This window comes from Stenella coeruleoalba, assembly GCF_951394435.1.
Source record: "Stenella coeruleoalba genome assembly, chromosome: 10".
NCBI classification, from domain to species: domain Eukaryota; kingdom Metazoa; phylum Chordata; class Mammalia; order Artiodactyla; family Delphinidae; genus Stenella; species Stenella coeruleoalba.
In genome coordinates, this window is record NC_137156.1 from 33,869,595 (window position 1) to 33,893,911 (window position 24,317).

Sequence of the window (24,317 nt, forward strand, 5' to 3'; positions counted from 1 at the left end):
AAAACCCCAGGGTTGTTTCGATCGAAGGCAGTTTCAAGGCACTCATACAAAGGGAGTAAATTCACAAGGTCTATTACTCGCAGGTCCCAGAACAGAAGCGAGGGGTGTGTGTGCAATGAGCCAGTGGAAGGGGGGGTCCTCCATTCCAGGTCTTGAGAGCAGGAGACAGACAGCAGGGTAGCAAGCACCTATTACTTAAGAAGTGGTTGGGACGGGCTCCACTCTAAGTGGTTATTTTGAAACGTGCTTCGGGAAAAGCAGAGCAGGAATTCCAGGGACGGGAAAAGCAAAGCAGGAATTCCAGGGACGGGAAACCTAAGCTCCTTATCTAAATGACCTGAGCAGGGCTGTCAAACTGTAAATGCTCAGGCAGCAACTCACAATAGCTCTTTTCTCATTACACAGACTTAGGGTGGGCTGCATTCTCACAGTCTTCTCAGGTAGCCAGGTAGTTGCTAGAGGAAGCTGCCCATCTCATTTGGTCATCTACCAGTGCCTAGCAAGACTGGGACCAGGTTTTTCCTTATGTCTAACCTCAGTCTTTCTTTGGGCCAATGTAGGTTCATTTCTCCCAAGGGACTCAGCCAGCTTTTCAAGTCCTGTCAGCCTAGCCCTGGGGAAGGGTGAGAGGTAAAGACAGTGCCTTAGAACTTTTATTTCTGAAACAATTACTCCATAGTGAAGTAGTAATAGCTACTTATTCCCAACATTTAGGAAGATAAGTGTCCTAGTGTCTGCAGCCTCAGCTCAAGAGCCCACAGCCTCTTGCAATATTTTCAAGCCCAGGACTGAGCCACCAGCCAATAAACCCTTAGTAACCTCAATTCAGGTTAATAAGATTAGGGGCTTGCTCCGCACACTCCCCCGCCTCCCCTCGTCTGGGCACCTATAATGCTAGGTCAGCAGGTTTGCAGCTTAGCCAGAGGCCGGGGGGTGGGGTGGGGAGGGGGGCACTATGACAATTATGGTCTCTGACCTGCTACTACATTAAAAAAAAAAGGCTCCTGATGTCAGTGTGGCAAGCCAGCAGCACCGTTGTTAAGGACTAGGAATGTGGGGGAATAACACGGAGGTTCAGGGGGAGAGCAGATGCCCTCTTGGTGTTCAGAGGACATGAGACTGGCTGGAAGGGAGGAAATATCAGCCCTTAACTCCTGATGGCATTATATCTTGTCCTTCAAATCAGAGGATGCGTATAAGCAAGCAGCAAAGTCAAAGTGTGAGGATGGTGTAGAGTGGATTAAGATAGGAGTCAACTCCTAGCTATTTGCCTGACGGGAATGAAAACTCAGGTCCATACAAAAACCTATAACAGGATTGTTTGTCATGGTTCTATTCATAACCACCCAAAACTGCCCAAATGTCTTTTACCTGGTGAGTGGGTATACATCTGCACAATGGAACACGATTCAGCAACTGATTCAGCAACCAAAAGGAACGTGGACGGCTCTCAAATGCATCAGTCTTCTTAGAGAGAAGCCAGACTCAAAACTCTACATATATGACATATTTATATAACATTCTGGAAGAGGCAAGACAAAGGGACAGAAAAAAATTAGTGGTTGTCAAGGGTCAGGATGCGGGGAGAAGGTGCCCACAAAAGGGCATGAAAGAACTTCCTGGGTGATGGAATTATTCTATTCTTGAGTGTGGCTTGTTAAAACAACTGTATGCATTTGTCAAAATGCATAAAACCATCCACTAGAAAGGGTGAATTTTACTATTTGGAAAATAAACGTCAATAAACCTGACTCAAAAAACAAAAGCAGGGAGAAAGCAAGGAAGGAGCATGTCAGAGGGAATTAATGAGTCCTGGAGCTGATGACATTAGGACCAGGGAAGGTAGTAAGCTAGCTAGGAGCAGCATTAATGACCAGGAGACAGAGAAACCTAGTGTTTTTAGTTTGATGCTTTCCTTTTAAGAGGATTTTCAAGAGCACAGCAGAACTTTCATAGGCAATGACTCCCTTGCAAATATAGGATGTAGCTTCCTTCGTACATGTGTCTTTTCTAAGCAGGAAGTGTCTGGGGAGTGTGTTAGAACAGGGACCTGGAGATCACTACGTAAGAATAAGCAAGAAGAGTTTAACCCTTCTTGGAGGAAATGACTTGGAGCTGGGAGAGACTTTGAGTGCCCTGTTTTCCCAGTGATTTGAGGTCCACAGTGGTTCAGAAAGGTCACAAGCTGTCACAGTCAGTGAATATGAAACTTAATCAGCTGAAATGATGATCAAGCTTTCTTCAGAAGGTCAAGATCGTTTGGCCAACAGCCATAACTGACACTAATAATATAAGCATCTTAAATTTCAAGCTAATACAGGTGTCCCACTTTATCTATAGCAAGGTGACATGTGGAACACCTCCACTGCATTTAACTGTGTGAAACAAAACAGGAAGAAAATGTAGGCAGATGCAAAGTAATGTCAACACCTAAAGCATTTATTTGGATATCTTTAAACTTTTTACATATGCTACATTCCAAATTTTACAAGTTGTCCACAGATAATAAAGTTATAGCCAATTTTTTAAACAGATATGATTTTCCCTGATATGGAAAGCATGTTATATAAACATTTCTACAATAAACATAATACATGCGGAACAAATCATAAGACTAAGATGATTCGTTAGTTAGGGAAGACAATTAGATTAATGATACACACACCAGAAGATAAAGGGGCACATGTGTTGCTATCTCATGTAAACTCATCTTCTCTCAGACTCCCTGACATTCTCAGAGAATGGAACCCAGGGACACCCTCTGCTAACAACAGGCTTACATGAAATCAGCTCTGAAAGCTGAAGTATTGTTACGATTTGGTGAACATGTTTATAAATACAACTACAGGGGGAGAAACCTGGTCTTATCATTCTAAATTTAAGCTTGGTTAACAACTGGAGAAAAGCCAAAAGAAGCTGAACTTAAAAGCTAAAGGAATGAGGATGTGACAAAGGCCAAAACAAACATTAAAATCACGATGCCATCCACAGCCCATACCACCAGATCTTATGAATGGAAGGAAGGCCAGAAAAGGGGGGTGAGCGCTGTGTTCTAAAGCAGATTTTCTTCCTCCTGGGTGAGAAGTGCCGTCTCTCAGATGGGTGACTCAGTCCCAGGCAAGAAGGGTCAAGGTCATCCTTTCAGAGGAAGGGGTTCTTCACACACCACCCTGGAGAAGCACTGAGTGTGGCTTCTACATCTCCACTTACTTTAGCTGAAAGTCTGGATTTCCAACCTTCCTCCTGGGTGTACCGTGGAGTGTGCAAGGCTGAGCAGGATGGAACTTTTAGATGCAGAGTTCAAAGAAAACTGAGTGAAAGGGTTATTTTCATTGGCTAAAAGAAATCCAAGAGCCTCTAATTATTCATTTATCCCTTAGCCTCACCTCAGAGAGGCTCTGTATTTATTCTTCCACCAAATCTGCCATCACTCTCCATGTACCCAAGCTCTCAGCACATGTGCATCACACAAGAGTGGTACATGGCATGTCATGGTTATAAACTATTTTACTAAGCGGCTATCATTCTAGGAAGGCACCTCTTAGTCAGAACAATGATGTTTAAAAATAATAAAAAGCCTGGGCGCACAGGTGTCCCAGAAATGTACTAAGTGAGCCAGCAGGTAAACAGCAATTGATCTATTCCAGGAAATGCTGGAAGGGGTGGGGGTGAAGGAATTTTAAAACACTGAATTCTCATTTTTTTGCTAGTGTTTGATTCTAGATGTATACACTCTTTCAACTTAGTCTTAGAAATAAGAGACTATATCATCTGAAAAATTAGGATACTCTTAAGTTTTCAATAAGCCCTTGAACATGAGTTTATTCCTCAAAGCCAAAAGTCTTGCAAAAAAAAGGGGGGGGGGCGGGGGAATCCCACCTTGTATAGCCCTGAAAATCACCCAGCACACAAAGACACCACCTTCTCTCCTTCTTCCCACAGGTTCCTCCAGCATGAGAGTCCCCCAACCCCCTCACAGCCGGTAGAGACAAGGGAATGCCACTTTTGAAATCCACTGTTTTGCTTAGAGGTAGGGTCCCATCAGCTGTGGGGACACTGACCCAGGCCCAACGTTGAGAGTCACTGAGAGGGATCAGGAAGTGTGACCCCAAAAGACCAGAGACTTTGTTTCCTGCTGCTGTTGCATCAGCTTCAGGCCTGGAGTTCCCTGTGTTCAGTAATGTGACACGGCTCAGACTACTGGGAACAGTCAAATGCAGTCAGATGCCCACAAAGGGGTTGAGTCCAGCCCAGGAAGAGAAGCTCCTTCCTGGATTCTAAAATTCAAGAAGTTACGTTTGAAGTACACAGCAAACGATGCAAGAAAATCTGCTGACCGAAGATGATTTTCATCAGTCTCTGGAGCCAGAAACTATAAAAATAAAACTGGGAAGAAAAGCTTAAATAAAGAATTTATTTCCAAATTCAGTAGAACCTATTTCCTATTCTCTTTCTTGAAAAGCGAACTGGGTTACAAAAATCCAAATTTATGTATTTGGTAGTGAAGTAATTATAAATGTTGCCAGTCAATGCCAACCAGTGTCTGATTTGCTTCCTGTGCATGTCCAATTTCCTCTGTGATACTGTGCTGGTGCCAGAGCTTCTGAATCTTCTTAAATCGCTCTCTGCACAAATGTAAAGGATTTCCCCGTCTAGAAAGAAGACACATGTCACTCAGGATGCATTCGGTTTATTCATCTATTATACTCCAATCTTTCCTGATTTAGCAAAAGTTACAAGTTATTGGTTTTAGATCCTCTGCAGAATTTCTCTTTGGCAGGCGCCTGTGGCTATTAATGTGTTAGCTCTGACGGTTTGCTAGGAGCAGCTGAAGGGGAGTAAGTGCTGAAAAGAAGAGGAAAATGAACACAAGCTACACCTACTCAGACTGGGGTGAGGAATTGGGGGTGGGGTTGAGCAGGAGGGTTTACGCTGAGAGGCTAAAACTATGCATTTATTATCCATTTTGTTGGTAAAACGTATAACAGGGAGGGGCAGGGAAGAGGATGGAAAAATTGCTGGGGTGAAAATGTTCTTCTAAGTACTGTCTTTCAGCTACAAAGTCTAAGCAAAGCAGTCAAATGTGAATAACTTCGGGGTCTAATTTAACCAAAGCACAGGCACTGGTGAGCTCACGCCTGGGGCCTTGGCTCCTGACTCAGAGTGCCAGTCCTCTCACTCTCCGTCCAGAGCTCTTCCTCCTAAGAGCCCACATTTCTCAGAGCAATGGTAAGAACCATCAACAGGTGGCACAAGCCCGTATCCTTGCAGTCAAGTGCCTGAGGAACCCATCTACTTATTTTGCCTTGGTTTCCAGGCCTTCAACTTCTGCTCCCCAAGGCTGGGAAGTTACATCTAGGTTAAGACTTTTACCCCATTTGGGCAAAAAGAAATGGTCTGAAAGTTCTTTAACAGTGCTTGAAGGAACTGCTGTTAGCATTTTGCTTGTGATGTAACAGAAGCTACCAAAGTAGAAGTGATTAAGCCTCAAATACTGTTGTATTGCTCTATATGTTCTAAATCTTTGTTCTCTCAGATTCTTATGTAGTAAGATAAGCACAACTCTTATCAATCAAGATTTGCTCTTTTATATCACTTGAAGAGGACCGGGTCTCCCATACAAAGCCGCACAATTTACAAAGAGCTATCCCTGCAGTGCTCTGATGCTGTGGATGCCGCAGGACAATTCAAACAGCTCTCTGGAGTAAGAAATGGAAAAAGGTTGCACTCTGTCCCATTTTTTCCACAAAGCTGCACAAGTTACAAAGAGCTATCCCTGCAGTGCTCTGATGCTGTGGATGCCACAGGACAATTCAAACAGCTCTCTGGAGTAAGAAATGGAAAAAAGTTGCACTCTGTCCCATTTTTTCCCCTTATGTATCTTGATGGCCTTCGTGACACTCTGAGGGCTGGGAATGGGAATGTCAAACCAGCCAGCCAGGGTAGCCTCCTTGGAAGTGTCCACAGACAACAGTCACTTGTGCTAACCCTCCAGGCAGTTAGCAGGCAGGCTTCAGGACCACAAGGTTCATTGTGTTCACCCCATGCTGAAGGCTCTGGTGGCCCAGAGCCAGTCAACCTAGTTCCCCAGGATGGGCCTTACCTGAGCCCCTGGTCAGTCTCCCCATAGTCATCAAGGTAAGGAGGAGAATAAAAACAGCCTTTGGTTTTGCCAGCTAAAAATAGCACTTGACATTCCCGTACTCTGTAGAGAGACCATTTATACATTAGTAACCAAGGTTTGGATTCAGTTCCAAATGGACTGAAGTCTTATAAAAGTAAACAAAACCATTGGGAATATGGGGTTAACAGACACAACCTATTATACATAAAACAGATAAGCAACAAGGATTTACTGTATAGCACAGGGAATTATACCTAATAACTTGTAATAACCTATAATGGAATATAATCTCCAAAAAACAAAACAAAAAAAAACACTGGATCATTATGATGTACACCTGAAACTAGTGCAATCTTATAAATCAACTATATATCAATAAATAAATATAAACAAACAAAACCACTGTTGGAAGAGAAGAAATGGCGTTTATAGCAGAGACACTTGAAAAACTATCAACACCCCTGCCTAAGTTTAAAAATAACTAAAAGGATTGTATTGTAACCAACATAAGGAGGGAGAGGGACATTTAGGATTAGGATTTGACAGCTCATATAATACTGGCATTTAAAAAATTAAGTGTGAGAAAGTTAACTACTTCTAAACATAAGGTAGTTATTTATGTATCAACCACTATTATGAGGAAATTATTCATTTAAAAAATTGTACACAGGGCTTTCCTGGTGGCACAGTGGTTAAGAATCTGCCTGCCAATGCAGGGGACACGGTTCGATCCCTGGTCTAGGAAGGTCCCATGTGCTGTGGAGCAACTAAGGCCATGCACCACAACTACTGAGCCTGCGCTCTAGAGCCCGCGAGCCACAACTACTGAGCCTGTGCTCCACAACAAGAGAAGCCACTGCAATGCGAAGCCCGTGCACTGCAATGAAGAGTAGCCTCCACTCGCTGCAAATAGAGAAAGCTCACATGCCGCAACTAGAGAAAGACTGTGAAGCAATGAAGACCCAATGCAGCCAAAAATTAAAAAAAAAAAAAGGCACACAAATATTACGAACTAGGTTGACCTGAAACACAAGGCAACACTCCACACGACTAAAAGAATTCTGAAATGTGCCACACAAGGTAAAAGGCTACTTTTACATTTCTCCTAAGGGTTTTTAAAAAAATGTGTCTCCTGATCCCTTTGAGAGGTTTGCTTAACTTTTTCTGGTGTTAACAATTCAGCTCATCTCAATATCTATTGAGAACCTATCATATACAAGAAATTGTCAGGCACTGGGGGGTACTAAGGTGACTAAGATGTGGATATAATCTATGCCCCAGAGGAGCTCAAACTCATGTCACTTCTCGCCTTCAGACCCTGTGATGGCTTCCATCTCACTCAGAGACCTCGCTAGGACACACCAGGCCCATGACTCTCCCCCTTGTGCTCACTACTGCAGTAGCAGCAGCCTCCTTGTTGTTTCTTTTCTTTTTTTATTTTTCTTTCTTTATTTTTTGGCCATGCCATGCGGCTTGTGGGATCTTAGTTCCCCGACCAGGGATTTAACCTGCACCCTCAGCAGTGAAAGCATGGAGTCCTAACCACTGGACTGCCAGGGAATTCCTTTTTTTTTTTAAATAAATTTTATTGAGGGATAATTGTTTTTTAAAAACCTATCCATTTTTACAGGACAATTAGATGAATTTTGTCCTTGCTCTTTCTTGAACACGGCAGGCACACTCTCCAGCAATTCTGTACTTGCTGCTCCCTGCCTAGAATGTTCTCCCCACTTCTTTAGGTCTTTATTCAAGTTACCTTCCCAGGGAACCTTCCCTGGTTCCCTATCTAAAATTCAACTCTCCAGCTGCCATTTCATATTCCCCTCCCTAGTTTATTTTTTCTCTTCTGCATGGATTGCTTTCTAAATTCTTATTTTATTTTCTATCTCCCTCACTAGAAACTGAGCTCCATGAAGGCAGAGATTTTCGTATGCTTTGCTGACTACTGCATTCTCAATATCCATTACACAGTCACTGATAAGTATTTGCTGCACGTTGTCGGATGTACACAACTACATACATCAGCCTGGGATATGTATGAATCCAACCATGAGGATACAACAAAAGAAGAAATTCTGACTGTGCCTGGGTAGAAAACCAAACACAGCTAGAAGTTTCACATTACAATGAGGCACAAAGAAAGAACAGAATTGTCATGGGGATGGAAATGATAATGAAAAAACAGCACAGAGTTAGCATGAGCCAAATATGAGATGTGTGGAGACAAGGCTCCCCATTTTCCTCAAATGAATAAAAGAGTGGCCTCAAATCTTTGCAATGTAGTAGTTTCTTGTTCCACCCCTCAACAGATGTCTACTGTGGCAGGTCCAAAGCTAGAAAGCTCCTTCCAGGGCCTTACCTCAGGAAGATGCCCACCCCAGAACCACAGGAGTAGGTGTGGGCGGTGCAAGCTCCCACGTCCTCCCCTTCCAACTCCGTCTGACAGCAGTAGCTCTGGGAGCACAGCAGAGTTCCACATACAAGGCACAGAGTTGGGGCTCTGCTCTTGTCACCACCTGATTTGGGGCACCTCCATGAAATAAAAAAGCACAAGTCAAGGCTCTAAAAGACTGGCTAAAGAGCTGAGGGTGGTAAAACTGCCCTGGAAAAAAATTCTGCAATATCAAGTAGAGCTGAAGATGCATACAGACTATGGACCAGGCAAATTTATTGCTAGAATAGGTAACATCTCACATACCATGTACTGAAACAATCAACAAGTGGAGAAAAGAGAAATAAAATTATCAATAGGAGGAAAAAAATATGTAAATTAAAAAAAAATTACTGCTACTGTCATATAATGAAGTACTACACAATAGTGAAAACTGATGGATTAAAAATTATATGTGTCAAATGTATAAATAAATCTTACAAACAATGCTGAGTGAAAAAAGCTATAGGATAATGTACAATGCTATTCTAAAGCTTAAAATAATAATATATGCAAAATAATAATAACTGCTTAGGAATATAACCATTTGTAGTTAATGTGTTATTTAAAGTGCAAATTGTTTAGATAACATCTAATGAATCAAACTTGTCCCTCATCACCCCCTTTCTCATACCTTATTCTGAAACATGGAATCATGCTTTTTATAAGTTTGGTAGTACAAGTTAGGTGGTACTACTGATGTTATGATTTCCCTACCCAAACAAAAGAAAACAATGACAAAATCCTTCAAGTTCTGTGTAGAGAAGTGAGTGTTTCCAGTGGTAGGAAGTGCTCAATAAGCTAATATAAAAACTTACGAGAAATTAGATGCTTGATTAATGAGGCTGCTGTAATCCTCTGGAAGGTCTATTAATTTGTTAGATTCTCTTGGATAGCTAAAACAAAACAAAACAAAAACCACATAAAAAGCCCAGTTAATACGAGGACATATTGTAACAATGACAGGGAAACTCTTAACTTAGTCAAAATAAAGGAAGCCTGAATCTGAGTGACTGGGCACTACCCACAGCAGCAAAAAGCCACAGTAAGAACTTTAAAATGCACGCTTAAATAACGTAGGGCCTTAGGGCTCACATTTTTACTTGAAGAACTCAGGATGAATTATCAGGACAATGGGCTGTCCTGTACACTTATATCCTGCTTCCTTCCTACTTCTTGCCTCCAACCAAGTCTTTGACAATCTTCAGCTTACCTTATAGCGTCTCTTTCACCTTCCAGGTATCTCTTAACTTCAATGTTATGACACCAACTTTAATGTAAATGGAGAAAAAAAAATTTTTTACTTTTGAAGGGCTAGAACTAAAAAATTTTCTTCTCTAAATCCAGTAAGAGAGAAACAGTTTTCTTGGCTTATTATATTTATCTCTTCATAAGAAGCTTAGAGGAATACCACATACTTTGCCTACCATATTTTAAAATCAGAAGAATATGACCTTTGATTTTCTGAAAGCAACAATGCTTAACATATTAAAATTTGCTATTACCCCCACTAATTGGACACTCTGAAAAACCAGTCTGGGGAATTCCCTGGTGGTCCAACGGTTAGGACTCTGCGCTCTCACTGCCAAGGGCACAGGTTCAATCCCTGGTCACGGGACTAAGATCCCGCAAGCCATGCAGTGTGGCCAAAAAAACCAAACCAAAACCCAAACCAATACAGTCTGAATCAATGAGAAGCTCTTATAATCTAGAGCTAGAACACTCATATAAAATAAAAAATTTTTAATTGTGGTAAAATACACAGAACATAAAATTTACTATTTTAACCATTTTTAAGTGTACAGTTCTTTGGCATTAAGTATATTGACGTTGTTGGGCAATCATCACCACCTCTGTCTCCAGAACTTTTTCAGCTTTCTCAAATGAAATTCTGTGCTTGTTAAACACTAACCCATTCCTCCCCCTACCCCCAGCCCCTGGCAACCACCATTCTATTTTCTGTCTCTATGAATTTCACTATTCTAGGTACCTCATATAAATAGAAACGTAATGTTTGTTCTTTTGTGACTGGCTTATTTCACTTAGGCTGCCTTCAAGTTTCATCCACATTGTAGCATGTGTCAGAATTTCCTACCTTTTTAAGGCTGAATAATACTCCACTGAATGTATATAACACATTTTGTTTATCCATTCATTAGTTTATGGACATTTGGGTTGTTTCCACCTCTTGGCTATTGTGAATAACGCTGCTATGAACATGCGTGTACAAAATTCTATGAGTTGCTCCTTTCAATTCTTTTGCAATACACACCTAGAAGTGAAACTACTGGATCATAGAGTAATTCCGTTTAACTTTTTGAGGAATCACCATACTGTTTTCCAGAGCAGCTGTACCATTTTCTATTCCTACCGACAGTGTACATGGATTCCAGTTTCTTGACATCCTCACCAACATGTGTTATTAATGTCTGCCTTTTTCATTACAGCAGTTCTAATGGGTATGAAGTGGTATCTCATTGTGATTTTTATTTGCATTTCCTTGATGACTAGTGATGTTTAGTATTTTTTCATGTGCTTTGCTTATTGACTATTTGTATATCTTCTTTGGAGAAGCCCTTTGCTCATTTTATAATGGGTTGCTTGCTTTTTTGTTGCTGAGATGTAGGAAATCTAGATGTATATATTCTGGCTATTACTCCCTTATCAGATATATGATTTGCAAACATTTTCTCCCATTCTGTGGGTAAATCAGCCAAATTTTATTCTTAACTTAGTCACTAACTTGACATGATTAACGGGTCAATTTCTCTAGACTTCAGTTTTCTCAAATATAAACTGAGGATAGGGTGTCCCTGGTGGTGCAGTGGTTAAGAATCCGCCTGACAATGCAGGTGACACAGGTTCAAGCCCTGGTCCGGGAAGACCCCACATGCCATGGAGCAGCTAAGCCCGTGTACCACAACTACTAAGCCTGCACTCTAGAGCCCATGAGCCACAACTACTGAAGCCACAACTACTGAAGCCTGCACGCCTAGAGCCTGTGCTCTGCAACGAGAGAAGCCATCACAATGAGAAGCCCGTGCACTGCAATGAAGAGTAGCCACCGCTCACTGCATCTAGAGACAGCCCGCACGCAGCAATGAAGACCCAAAGCAGCAATCAATCAAGCAATAAAATAAAATAAAAAAATAAAGTGAGGATATTAGACTAGATAACCCTTAAGGTTTCTTTCAGTTTCAAAAATCTACAGAACATAGTATTTAACAAGTAAGTTAATATGAGGAAATAAACATTTCCACCACTACTCTCCTTCCAGGCAAATATGCTTATGCTATTCAGTAGGCCTGGCAAAAATCTTACCATAAAGGTAAATCCTTAACTAAGAAGCCTAATAATTATACTTTGAATCACATGGATTGAATTCTGCCAGGCTATCTGAGAATTTTGTAAAATATGTGATAAACTGAAGTTTGTTTCCATATATATATATATTCTAATATAAAGAAGAAAAGTGTATAATCGTTACCTTTCAATCAGTAACTTCATTATCTCCTTATTTTCTTGAAAAAGGCAAATGAAGTTGTTTGGCAGGGAAAGATAGTTACATAAATGTTCAAAATGGCTTGTTCCAGAAGCTGCAAATAGAGAAGAAAACAGTTTTGCATATAACAACTAAGAGTAGATCCTATAGGAGAGTAAGCAACAGCAGAGCTTAAAACAAAAAAGGCACGAGATGAAATAGTTCAATTTTGCTAGGTACATAACCTGTAGGAAGTAAATAAGATGGCACATGGAAGGGATCCACAGAAAATGACATAACTGAAAGTGGAGTCAGGCGACTCCTTTACCAAACTGGTCACAATTTCTTGATGTTTCAGTTTTACCATCTGCAAAATGGGGTACCTGTGTGATATACTTCATGGGGTTGTGAACATTAAATGACAAAAATAACATGGGTAGCTCTGGAAAAGTATAAGGCAGTACAGAGACGTAAGATGATTTTATCACCGAGAGATGGATTTAAACACTAACTTAATCATCACTTAAAATGATTAGGAAGGGTAAATTATTTTCTCAATGGTGCCTGGACAACTAGCTAAATGGAGATGCTATTCAACAAACTTTTAGAAAGCAGCATAACATGCAGGCACCCCATGACTTGTGCCAGGCACTATGAGGTACAGTAAACTTTAAGTCTACCTTTAATTCCTACATTAAAATCAGATTTATGTGTAATTATGGCTATTTTGAACTTCAAGGCCTCATGTTTCAGATTAAAAAATACCTGAGGGGGGCAGACAGGAGAAGCAAGAAGAACTACAATCCTACAGCCTGCAGAACGAAAACCACAATCACAAAGTTAGACAAAATGAAAAGGCAGAGGATTATGTCACAGATGAAGGAACAAGATAAAAACCCCAGAAGAACAACTAAATGAAGTGGAGACAGGCAACCTTCCAGAAAAAGAATTCAGAATAATGATAGTGAAGTGACCCAAGATCTCGGAAAAAGAATGGAGGCAAAGATTGAGAAGATGTAAGAAATGTTTAACAAAGACCTAGAAGAACTAAAGAACAAACAGAGATGAACAATACAATAATTAAAATGAAAAATACACTAGAAGGAATCAATAGCAGAATAACTGAGGCAGTAGACCGGATAAGTGACCTGGAAGACAGAATGGTGGAAATCACTACCGCAGAACAGAATAAAGAAAAAAGAATGAAAAGAAATGAAGACAGCCTAAGAGACCTCTGGGACAACATTAAATGCACCAACATTTGCATTATAGGGGTCCCAGAAGGAGAAGAGAAAGGACCCAAGAAAATATTTGAAGAGATAATAGCTGAAAACTTCCCTAACATAGGAAAGAAAACAGTCAACGAAGTCCAGGAAGTGCACAGAGTCCCAGGCAGGATAAACCCAAGGAGGAGCACACCGAGACACACAGTAATCAAATCGACAAAACTTAAAGACAAAGAAAAAAATCAACAAGGGAAATATGACAAATAACATACAAGGGAACTCCCATAAGGTTATCAGCTGATTTCTCAGCAGAAACTCTGCAAGCCAGAGGGAGTGGCACAATATATTTAAAGTGATGTAAGGGAAGAAACTACAACCAAGAATACTTTACCCAGCAAGGATGTCATTCAGATTTGACAAAGAAATCAAAAGCTTTACAGACAAGCAAAAGCTAAGAGAATTCAGCACTACCAGTCCAGCTTTGCAACAAATGCTAAAGGAACTCCTCCTCTAAGTGGGAAAGGGACTAGCAACTTAAAAAATAAAAAACCTTGTACATACATAGACTGCTGTATCAAAACTGCATGGGAGGGCTTCCCTGGTGGTGCAGTGGTTAAGAATCTGCTTGCCAATGCAGAGGACATGGGTTCGAACCCTGATCCAGGAAGATGCCACATGCTGTGGAGCAACTAAGCCTGTATGCCACAACTACTGAGCCTGTGTTCTAGAGCCTGCGAGCCACAACTACTGAGCCCACATGCCACAACTACCAAAGCCTGCACGCCTAGAGCCCATGCTCTGCAACAAGAGAAGCCACCACAATGAGAAGCCTGCACACTGCAATGAAGAGTAGCCCCCACTTGCTGCAACTAGAGAAAGACTGCATGCAGCAACGAAGACCCAATGCAACTGAAAATAAATAAGTAAAACAACAACAACAACAACAAAAAGACTGCATGGGAACAGCAAAACCAAAACCTACGATAGATACACATACAAAAAAGAAAAAGCAACCCAAACACAACACTAAAGATGGTCATCAAAACACAAAAGAAGAGAGCAAAAGAAGAAGGGAAGAAAAAAGACCTACAAAAACAAACCCAAAACAATTAAGAAAATGGCAACAGGAATACACATATTGATAATTACCTTACATGTAAATGGATTAAATGCACCAATCAAAAGACATAGACTGGCTGAGTGGATACAAAAACAAGACCCATATACATGCTGTCTACAGGAGACCCACCTCAGACCTAGGGACCTATGCAGACTGAAAGTGAGATGGAAGAAGGTATTCCACGCAAATGGAAATCACAAGAAAGCTGGAGTAGCAATACTCATATCAGACAAAATAAACTTTAAAATAAAGACTGTTATAAGAGACAAAGAAGGACACTACACAATGATCAAGGGATCAATCAAAGAAGAAGATATAACAACTGTAAATATATATGCACCCAACATAGGAGCACCTCAATATACAAGGCAAATACTAACAGCCATAAAGGTAGAGATCGACAGTAACACAGTAATACTGGGAGACTTTAACACCTCATTGTCATCAATGGACAGAACATCCAGACAGAAAATCAGTAAAGAAGCACAGGCCTTAAATGACACATTAGACCAGATGGACTTAACTGATATTTATAGAGCATTTCATCCAAAAGCAGCAGAATACACTTTCTTCTCAAGTGCACACAGAACATTCTCCAGGATTGACCACATGCTAGGCCACAAGGCGAGCCTCGGTAAATTTAAGAAAACTGAAATCATATCAAGCATCTTCCGATAACAGTGTTATGAGATTAAAAATAAACTATAAGAAAAAAACTACAAAAAACACACACATGGAGGCTAAACAATATGCTACTGAACCAATGGATCACTGAAGAAATAAAAGGGGAAATCAAAAAATACCTAGAGACAAATGAAAGCACAACAATCCAAAATCTATGGGATGCAGCAAAAGCAGTTGTAAGAGGGAAGTTTATAGCTATACAATCTTATCTCAGGAAATAAGAAAAATCTCACATAAACAACCCAATCTTACACCTAAAGCAACTAGAGAAAGAAGAACAAACAAAACCCAAAGTTAGCAGAAGGAAAGAAGTCATAAATATCAGAGCAGAAATAAATGAAATAGAGACAGAGGAAGTAAGAGCAAAGATCAATGAAACTAAAAGCTGGTTCTCTGAAAAGATAAACAAAACTGATAAACCTTTAGCCAGACTCATCAAGAAAAAAAGGGAGAGGACCCAAATCAATAAAATTCGAAATGAAAAAGGAGAGGTTATAACAGACACCACAGAAATACAAAGGATCATAAGACACTACACATGGCTATATGCCAATAAAATGGACAACCTGGAAGAAATGGACAAATTCTTAGAAAGGTACAGTCTCCCAAGACTGAACCAGGAAGAAATAGAAAATATGAGCAGACCAATCATAAGCACTGAAATTGAAGCTGTGATTAAAAATCTTCTGACAAACAAAAGTCCAGGACCTGATGACTTCACAGGCGAATTTTATCAAACATTTAGAGAAGAGCTAACACCTATCCTTCTGAAACTGTTCCAAAAAATTGCAGAGGAAGGAAAACTCCCAAACTCATTCTATGAGGCCACCATCACCATGATACCAAAACCAGACAAAGATACCACAAAAAAAAAGAAAATTACATGCTGGAACTTCCCTGGTGGCGCAGTGGTTAAGACTCCGTGCTCCCAACGCAGAGGGCCTGGGTTTGATCCCTGGTCAGGGAACTAGATCCCACATGCATGTTGCAACTGAGAGTTTGCATGCCACAACTAAAAAGCCCGTATGCTGCAACTAAGGAGCCCACCTGCTGCAACTAAGACCTGGCACAACCAAATAAATATTAAAAAAAAAAAAGAAAGAGGCCAATATCACCGATGAACATAGACACAAAAAGCCTCAACAAAATACTAGCAATCCGAATCCAACAATACATTAAAAGGATCATACACCATAATCAAGTGGGATTTATCCCAGGGATACAAGGATTTTTCGGTATCTGCAAATCAATCAGTGTGATATACTACATCAACAAATTGAAGAATAAAAACCATATGATCATCTCAAAAGATGCAGAAAAAGCTTTTGACAACATTCAGCACCCATTTATGATAAAAGCTCCCCAGAAAGTGGGCACAGAGGAAACATACCTCAACATAATAAAGGCCATATACAACAAACCTATAGCTAACATCATACTCAATGGTGAAAAGCTGAAAGCATTTCCTCTAAGATTAGGAACAAGACAAGGATGTCCACTCTCACCACTTTTATTCAACATAATTTTGGAAGTCCTACCTATGGCAATTAGAGAAGAAAAAGAAATAAAAGGAATCCAAATTGGAAAAGAAGAAGTAAAACCGTAACTGTTTGCAGATGACATGATACTATATACATAGAAAATCCTAAAGATGCTACCAGAAAACTACTAGAGTTCATCAATGAATTTGGTAAAGTTGCAGGTTACAAAATTAATACACAGAAATCTGTTGCATTTCTATAAACTATGAAAGATCAGAAAGAAAATTCAAGAAACAATCCCATTTACCACTGCATCAAAAAGAATGAAATACCTAGGAATAAACTTACCTAAGGAGACAAAAGATCTGTACTCAAAAACTATAAGACACTGATGAAAGAAATCAAAGACGACACAAACAGATGGAAAGATATACCATGTTAGTGGACTGGAAGAATCAATATTTGTCAAAATGACTATACTACCCAAGGCAATCTACGGATTCAATGGAATCCCTATAAAATTACCAATGGCATTTTTCACAGAATTAGAACAAAAAATCTTAAAATTTGTATGGAGACACAAAAGTCCCTGAATAGCCAAAGCAATCTTGAGAAAGAAAAACGGAGCTGGAGGAATCAGGCTCCCTGACTTCAGACTATACTACCTATAGTCATCAAAACAGTATGGTACTGGCACAAAAATAGATATATAGATCAATGTAACAGGATAGAAAGCCCAGAAATAAACCCACACACCTATGGTCAATTAATCTACGACAAAGGAGGCAAGACTACACAACGGTGGAAAGACCGTCTAGTCTCTTCAACAAATGGTGCTGGAAAAACTGGTCAGCTACATGTAAAAAAATGAAATTAGATGGTTCTTTAACACCATACACAAAAATAAGCTCAAAATGGATTAAAGACCTAAATGTGAGAACAGACACTATAAAACCCTGAGAGGAAAACATGGGCTGAACACTCTCTGACATAAATTGCAGCAATATCCTTTTCTATCTGTCTTCCATAATAATGGAAATAAAAACAAAAATAAACAAATGGGACCTAATTAAACTCAAAAGCTTTTGCACAGCAAAGGAAACCATAAACAAAACGAAAAGACAACCCGCAGATTGGGAGAAAATATTTGCAAATGATGTGACCGACAAGGGATTAGTCTCCAAAATTTACAAACACCTCATGAGGCTTAATATCATCAAAACGAACAACCCAATCAAAAAATGGGCAGAAGACCTATATAGACATTTCTCCAAAGAAGACAGATGAGAAGATGTTCAACATCGCTAATTATCAGAGAAATGCAAATCAAAAGTACAATGAGATATCACCTCACACCAGTCAAAATGGCTATCATCAAAAAAATCCACAAACAATAAATGCTGGAGAGAGTGTGGAGAAAAGGGAACCCTCCTACACTGTTGGTGGGAATGTAAATTGGTACAGCCACTATGGAGAACAGTATGGAGGCTCCCTAAAAAACTAAAAATAGAGCTACCATTTGATCCTGCAATCCCACTCCTGGGCATATATCCAGAGAAAAACATGGTCCGAAAGGATACACGCATGCCAATGTTCATTGCAGCACTGTTTACGATAGCCAAGACATGGAAGCAACCTAAATGTCCATCGACAGAGGAATGGATAAAGCGAATGTGGTACATATATACAATGGAATATTGCTCAGCCATTAAAAAGAATGAAATAATGACATTTGTAGCCACATGGATGGACCTAGAGATTGCCATACTGAGCAAAGTCAGTCAGAGAAAGAGAAATATCATATGATATCTCTTATATGTGGAATCTAAAAAGAGATGACACAAAGGAACTTATTTACAAAACAGAAACAGGCTCATAGACTTAGAGAACAAACTTACGGTTACCGGGAGGAAGGGTGGAGGGAAGGGATAGTCAGGGAGTTTGGGATCGACATGTACACACTGCCATAATTAAAATGGATAACCAACAAGGACCTACTGTATAGCACAGGGAACCCTGCTCTATGTTATGTGGCAGCCTAGATGGGAGGGGAGTTTGGATACATGTATATGTATGGCTGAGTTGCTTTGTTGTGCACCTGAAACTATCACAACATTGTTAATCGGCTGTATTCCAATATAAAATCAAAAGTTAAAAAAAAAAAAAGCAACAAAAAACCACACCTGAATTTGTCACTTTTCACTTTTTAAAGTCTGAAGAACCCAGTCTATGAATAATATACAATTGAACAATTTTAACATCTGAAAGCAAAACAAGTACATTTTTGTACATGTACAAAATCAGTACATTTACTGACATCCAAATAAAATCAGATATTTACATAAATATGCACCTAATTATATAATCGGTACATCACCATAGTCAATTAGCTGTGGCCTAAATTGTTAATAAGTTTTCATTTTTGCAATGCACTTTAATTCTTAACTTGCTAGAGTGAAAGACTACATACATTTCCTACATTTTGAAAGAAATTAGAAATTACCTTGAATTTCAGGTGGGGAAGGAACTCCATTTAAGTAATGGAAAAACAAAGCAGAACACCTCAGGAAAGGCATGATTCCAGCTCTGACATTCCTCAACAGATGCCAACCAGAGTGCATTTCTTTCAAGGCACTGTGAAAGAGAAAAATGATAACTGGGAAATGTAATTAAAAAATGGTCATTCTAGTTATAGCACAGTGTGAAAACAGACAACTACTATTTGGAATTGATAGCACATTGGCTTAAAAGGTATGGGTAGCCCTAACTATTACAGGACATCAGGTATAATTGGTGATATACCCTTTAATGCTGTTATTAAAATTTGTAAAAGTTATACAGCTATATAAAGAGAAAATTTGGAAAATAAAAAAACTATCCACTATTCTATAACCTTATATCAGCAAGTATTACTTTGGAAAACTATTTTCATACTAATGTGTCTTACACAGTTGTACTTGTAACATATAAAATTTAAAATTAACATGATTTTCAGATCATAAACCATAATTTTATTGGAATTTTAAGATTCTGGATAACATAAATCATAACCTACACTAAATTACTTCCCTGTAAGCAAACTCTTAGATTGCTTCAAATTCTTTGCTAATATAAATAGTATCAGTGTACATCTTTATGTCTGTAGGTTTTTCTATATGTTGGATTATTTTGCTAGTGTGGATTCTCAGAAATGGGATAATTTAGTCAAAGAACAAACAGTATGGTTCTTGACATATACTGTTGGAAAGCCAAGTGAAGGGACTTATCTGGTGGCACAGTGGTTAAGAATCTGCCTGCCAATGCAGGGGACACGGGTTCAAGCCCTGGTCTGGGAAGATCCCACATGCCGCAGAGCAACTAAGCCCATGTGCCACAGCTACTGAGCCAGCGTTCTAGAGCCTGTGAGCCACAACTACTGAGCTGGCACGCCACAACTTTTGAAGCCCACATGCCCTAGAGCCCGTGCACTGCAACTACTGAGCCCACGTGCCGCAACTACTGAAGCCTACGTGCTGCAACTACTGAAGCCCGTGTGACGAGAACCAGTGCACCACAACAAAAGAAGCCACTGCAATGTGAAGCCCGCGCACCACAAGGAAGACCAGCCCCTGCTCGTTGCAACTAAAGAAAGTCCGCACGCAGCAACCAAGACTCAGCACAGCCAAAAATTAAAAAAAAAAAAAAAAAAAAAAAAAGAAAGCCAAGTGAAACTGTCGTAACCAAATCACAATGACTCCAATAACATGAGGTTCTAAGAATGTCACTCCTGCCGGCCCTGGATATACCTTAAAAATGTGTGGGACGTGCTGTATATTACTCCTCTCTCAGAGATTTCCAATCATGTTAGTATATTAAAAGTTCAGAAGTCCTGCAGGTCACTCCCCCATCTCTTATTTTAAACATGTCAACAGACAGCAACTTCCCTTATTTAACAAATGAATTCGTTTTTCATACTACCACCTCCTAGTATTTGGGGAACTGCCTATCGTGTAAAGATTACGACCTCACCTTCCTGTATACTGGTGAAGTGTTTTATACAAAGCAAGAACTGCTAATTCTTCTTCCCCAGAAGCATTTTCTTGATCCATGCCATTCTCTTCTGAAAGATAAGGCAATATTAGTACTCTGTATTTGCCTACTAAGTGGATTGATGACCACACCATTTAAGCACTCAAATATATTCATACACTCACATGTAATATGAAAATACTCTCACAAAACACACAGAACTTTAATCCCTCAGGTCGGAACACAGTATTGATCTCCATCCTAACAAGGAGCCTCTTAGGGAGAGGAAGCCAAAGTGCCTCAGGGTGCCAGGCAGCAAGCGGTGAGTAAAATCTGCTAAATATACAGCCTGTGGTACTCAAATATTACTAAACTTATGAAATAAAAAAAATAAGTAAAAACATTCACATCACTAAGGTTTTTAACAGAAGGGAAATTGTTTCAAAAATTTTCACATGAGGATAAACAGGATTTTACTTCAAGAATCTGACAAAAAGGAGTTACCTGTACATGAGGTAAGTAAGATCTGTATGATGTGTGCCATAGTAACCAGATGGAAAATGTGAAGGTCCCCAGTGCCAAGGCTGATCCCTGAAAAATCTTGACACTGCAATGCCGGGAAGGCGAGCACCAAGCCCACCTGGATACCAAATACAGAAGGTCAGACAGAGCACCTTTCCTTTCACAGCTGAACACGTTTCCATTTTCTTAATGTGATCTCTTTGTGAGCTCAGTCCCTCCCCTTAAGAAATCTTTGTTCTTAAAGGGTACACATGTTAGAAATTCCACTAGGATTGACTAAAGAAAATTATTTAGAGCGTTATTATTTCATTTGATGGGCATTATTATTTCATTTATCCACTGATTCCCCTATATATAGTTTATTGTTAATAACAACAAAAATAAAACTTGAACTCTTTCTAGGTAGTGAGCAATGGAAAAAGCATGAGGTTTGGACCCACAAAGATCTAGGTAAGAATCCGAGATCCTCTTATGAACCTTTTAGACAATTCCTTTGAGTCTCAGTTTCCCTGCTGGTAAGCTGGCGATAATATACGTGTTGTTAATACCTCAGTAATAAGGATGTAAGGACTAAATGAAGATGAATGTGAAAGCAGTCAGGTACACAATAAATGCTAGCTCCTCTGTTAACCTCTGCTGCCTGTATGGTGGTGTCAGTGGTGGTGGTTTTCAGAGGGGTAATGGGAACAATAACAATGGCTGACATTTACTAGGGACACATTGCTCTAAGCTCTTTACATTGATTATCCCATTGAGTTTTGACACAATTATATCAGGTAGGTATTAACCAACTTACAGGCACAGAATATGATGCCCAAAGAGATTAAGGGGGCAGCACTTGGGGCTGCTGTGCATGGCAGTACACTCAGTGTCCTGAGTAAGGGGACCTGGTTGAGGTGGGGCTGAACTTCAGCCACCCACTGCCTGGCCAGTGCTGACCTGGTACCACCTGCACCTGTTCAGAAGACATGACTTTCCCTAAATCACACAAATAGACTGTTGCTAAGCAGTGTTACCAGAGGGCTGTATCTGCCCCAAAGCACCGTATGGGTTGGCAGCAGCCCTTACATTACTAGTGTTTTTTACTTCTCTATAGTGAAAAGCATAGAGAGGTTACATTACTGACCTCAGCCACAAGGCAAAAATAAGAGACCGGATTAGACACCCAGGTCAAGTCTCTCAACTGGATTCCTTAACATTTTCTTTTTGAGGATCTTCAGGAAAGAATTATACTCAGAAGTAGTAAGAAAAATAGGTGATAATTCCTCTTGTCTGCCTCTGCATTACTCAGCAAGTCTAAGATAAAGCTATATAATATGATAAAAATTTCAAACACAAATTACAAGATACCCACCAATAAATGAAACATGTCGATATCTAATATGCATGGAAGGTCTCCGTGGTTGTCACCAGGCACCAGTGCTAATGTTTAAAGAAAAATACATGAGCACATATTATATGACAACGTAAGTATTAAATTATTTTTAAAATGCATATAATCTACTTTAAATTTATTTTTTGCAAGCTATATATGAATTCATGAGCTAGAACTTGTATATAAGACAAACAGTATTACCAAAATATTTCTTTCAAAATGGAGGGAAGTTTCACCACTAAAAACAAAATTACAGAAGATGAGAAATTATCATAACATATATGGTACATGTATTAATACTCACATGCAAAAAGTTTACAAAAGTGTCCTTGTACCACTGAAAGTGATGCCACTGTCCAATGTGCTGCAGCAAATCTTGTTAGTGACCTAAGACAGTCATCCTGAAATAAAGAGACGACAAAATTAACAAAGAAGCCAGCATATGAAGTAGTTCTCCTCTTTCAGGAATGTTAGTTCAAAGCACAGCTAGTTGAAGTAAAGCTGGATGCACAATGAAATCTCTAGATGGTATGGAACTGAATCTATGACATCTTTAATGGCATGTCTCTAACATGGAATGCATGGAATGGAGAACATCTAATTGTATGATGAATAAAACAAGGCTATCTCCTGTTACCATGCTGCTAGTTCTCTATGGAAAAGTTAAGAAGGACACATGTGTCAAGACAGACAGCAAACAAAAGAGACTCCCAGGAATGTGATGCAGTATTTCTTTATATTTAGTCTATAAATATTCTAAAATGTGGGAAACACTTCAAATACTGGGGAAACTACGTGAAAGAAGATGGTTATACAAATTAGGGTGTCTGTAAACATCAAAAACTGTTATGGAGACTATGTAGGAACAATGAGAAAACTCTTAATGTAAAGTGAAGAATAGAGTAGAAACAAAACTACATGTAAATATCTATTATAATAAAGTATAAACATGCTAATGAAAAAGACAGATGGGTGATTGATGTAAGTTTTTTCTTCCTGCTTAATTCTCTATTTTCTAAATTTTTTGTAATGTTTGGTTCAATAGATATTGAGGACCTACCATACATTAGTCTTGGTTTTGAAGATCTCAAAATGAAAACTCACCCCCCCACCCCCTGCTCTCAAGGAGCTCACAGCCTTGAGGGTGGGAAGGAAAAGAAAAGCGGGGAGGGGACAGCTAAAGGAGGCAGTATCATAGATGAGGTATACCCCACTTCATGGCTCAGAAATTTCCCAGGGAAGGCAAAGCTTGAAGAACTTCTTAAAGAGGAGTCATTTGCTTAGGGCACTTGGGCAGAGGCAAAAGTCTGGGACTAGCATTTGGGGACCAGTAATGATTCTGCAATCCTGGCCCATGGATGTGGGGATTGGCAGGAGGTGAGCGACAATGGAGAAGTAACATTTAAGAGATATGATCAGGGTTACTTTTTAGAGAACCTCTCTGATAATATATTAGGAGAGAGTGAGATTCAGGGTAGAGACAGTTACAATAATCTAGGCAAGAAAAGATATAGGGGCTGAACCAAATCAGTAGAAGTAGGAATGGAAGAACTAGGACAAATATGCAGGAGAGAAATTCCACAAACTCTGCTGATCAATTGGATATGAACATCCAGACCAAAAGATGCATCCAAAAGGACTTGCAACTTTCTGGCAGGCTTGGTCACCTGGATGGACAGTGGTGACATTAACTAAGACTCTAAATATAGGAAGAAAAATTAATTTGGATTGTTCAGTTTGAGGTATCTTTAGGAGATCCAGGTGAAAAAATGGCACTGAGATAATAGATCTGGTTTAGAGATAAACAGGTGGGAATCATTTGGATATAACTGGAATCAGAGACATAGATGGGGCTGACCAGGGAA

At 39.6% G+C, this 24,317-nt stretch overlaps 1 protein-coding gene across 5 annotated transcripts in view; it reads right to left on the reverse strand.

The window, feature by feature from the left end:
- Positions 1–2,165: 2,165 nt before the first annotated feature.
- Positions 2,166–24,317, reverse strand: part of UBR2 (ubiquitin protein ligase E3 component n-recognin 2) — a 115,956-nt gene continuing 93,804 nt past the window's right edge. For 3 of the 5 annotated variants that reach the window (XM_079933096.1, XM_079933094.1, XM_079933095.1), the window contains exons 37-47: positions 22,757–22,853; positions 22,432–22,499; positions 21,060–21,195; positions 20,556–20,646; positions 19,051–19,181; positions 12,043–12,151; positions 9,769–9,825; positions 9,374–9,451; positions 8,484–8,654; positions 6,104–6,205; positions 2,167–4,652 (exon numbers count right to left, since the gene is read on the reverse strand). In XM_079933096.1, the coding sequence (XP_079789222.1) occupies positions 4,511–4,652; positions 6,104–6,205; positions 8,484–8,654; positions 9,374–9,451; positions 9,769–9,825; positions 12,043–12,151; positions 19,051–19,181; positions 20,556–20,646; positions 21,060–21,195; positions 22,432–22,499; positions 22,757–22,853 (1,182 nt within the window). In that variant the 3' untranslated portion in view covers positions 2,167–4,510. Of the gene's footprint in view, positions 4,653–6,103; positions 6,206–8,483; positions 8,655–9,373; positions 9,452–9,768; positions 9,826–12,042; positions 12,152–19,050; positions 19,182–20,555; positions 20,647–21,059; positions 21,196–22,431; positions 22,500–22,756; positions 22,854–24,317 lie in introns of all 5 variants that reach the window. The other 2 variants (XM_079933097.1, XM_079933098.1) reach the window with 2 other exon arrangements.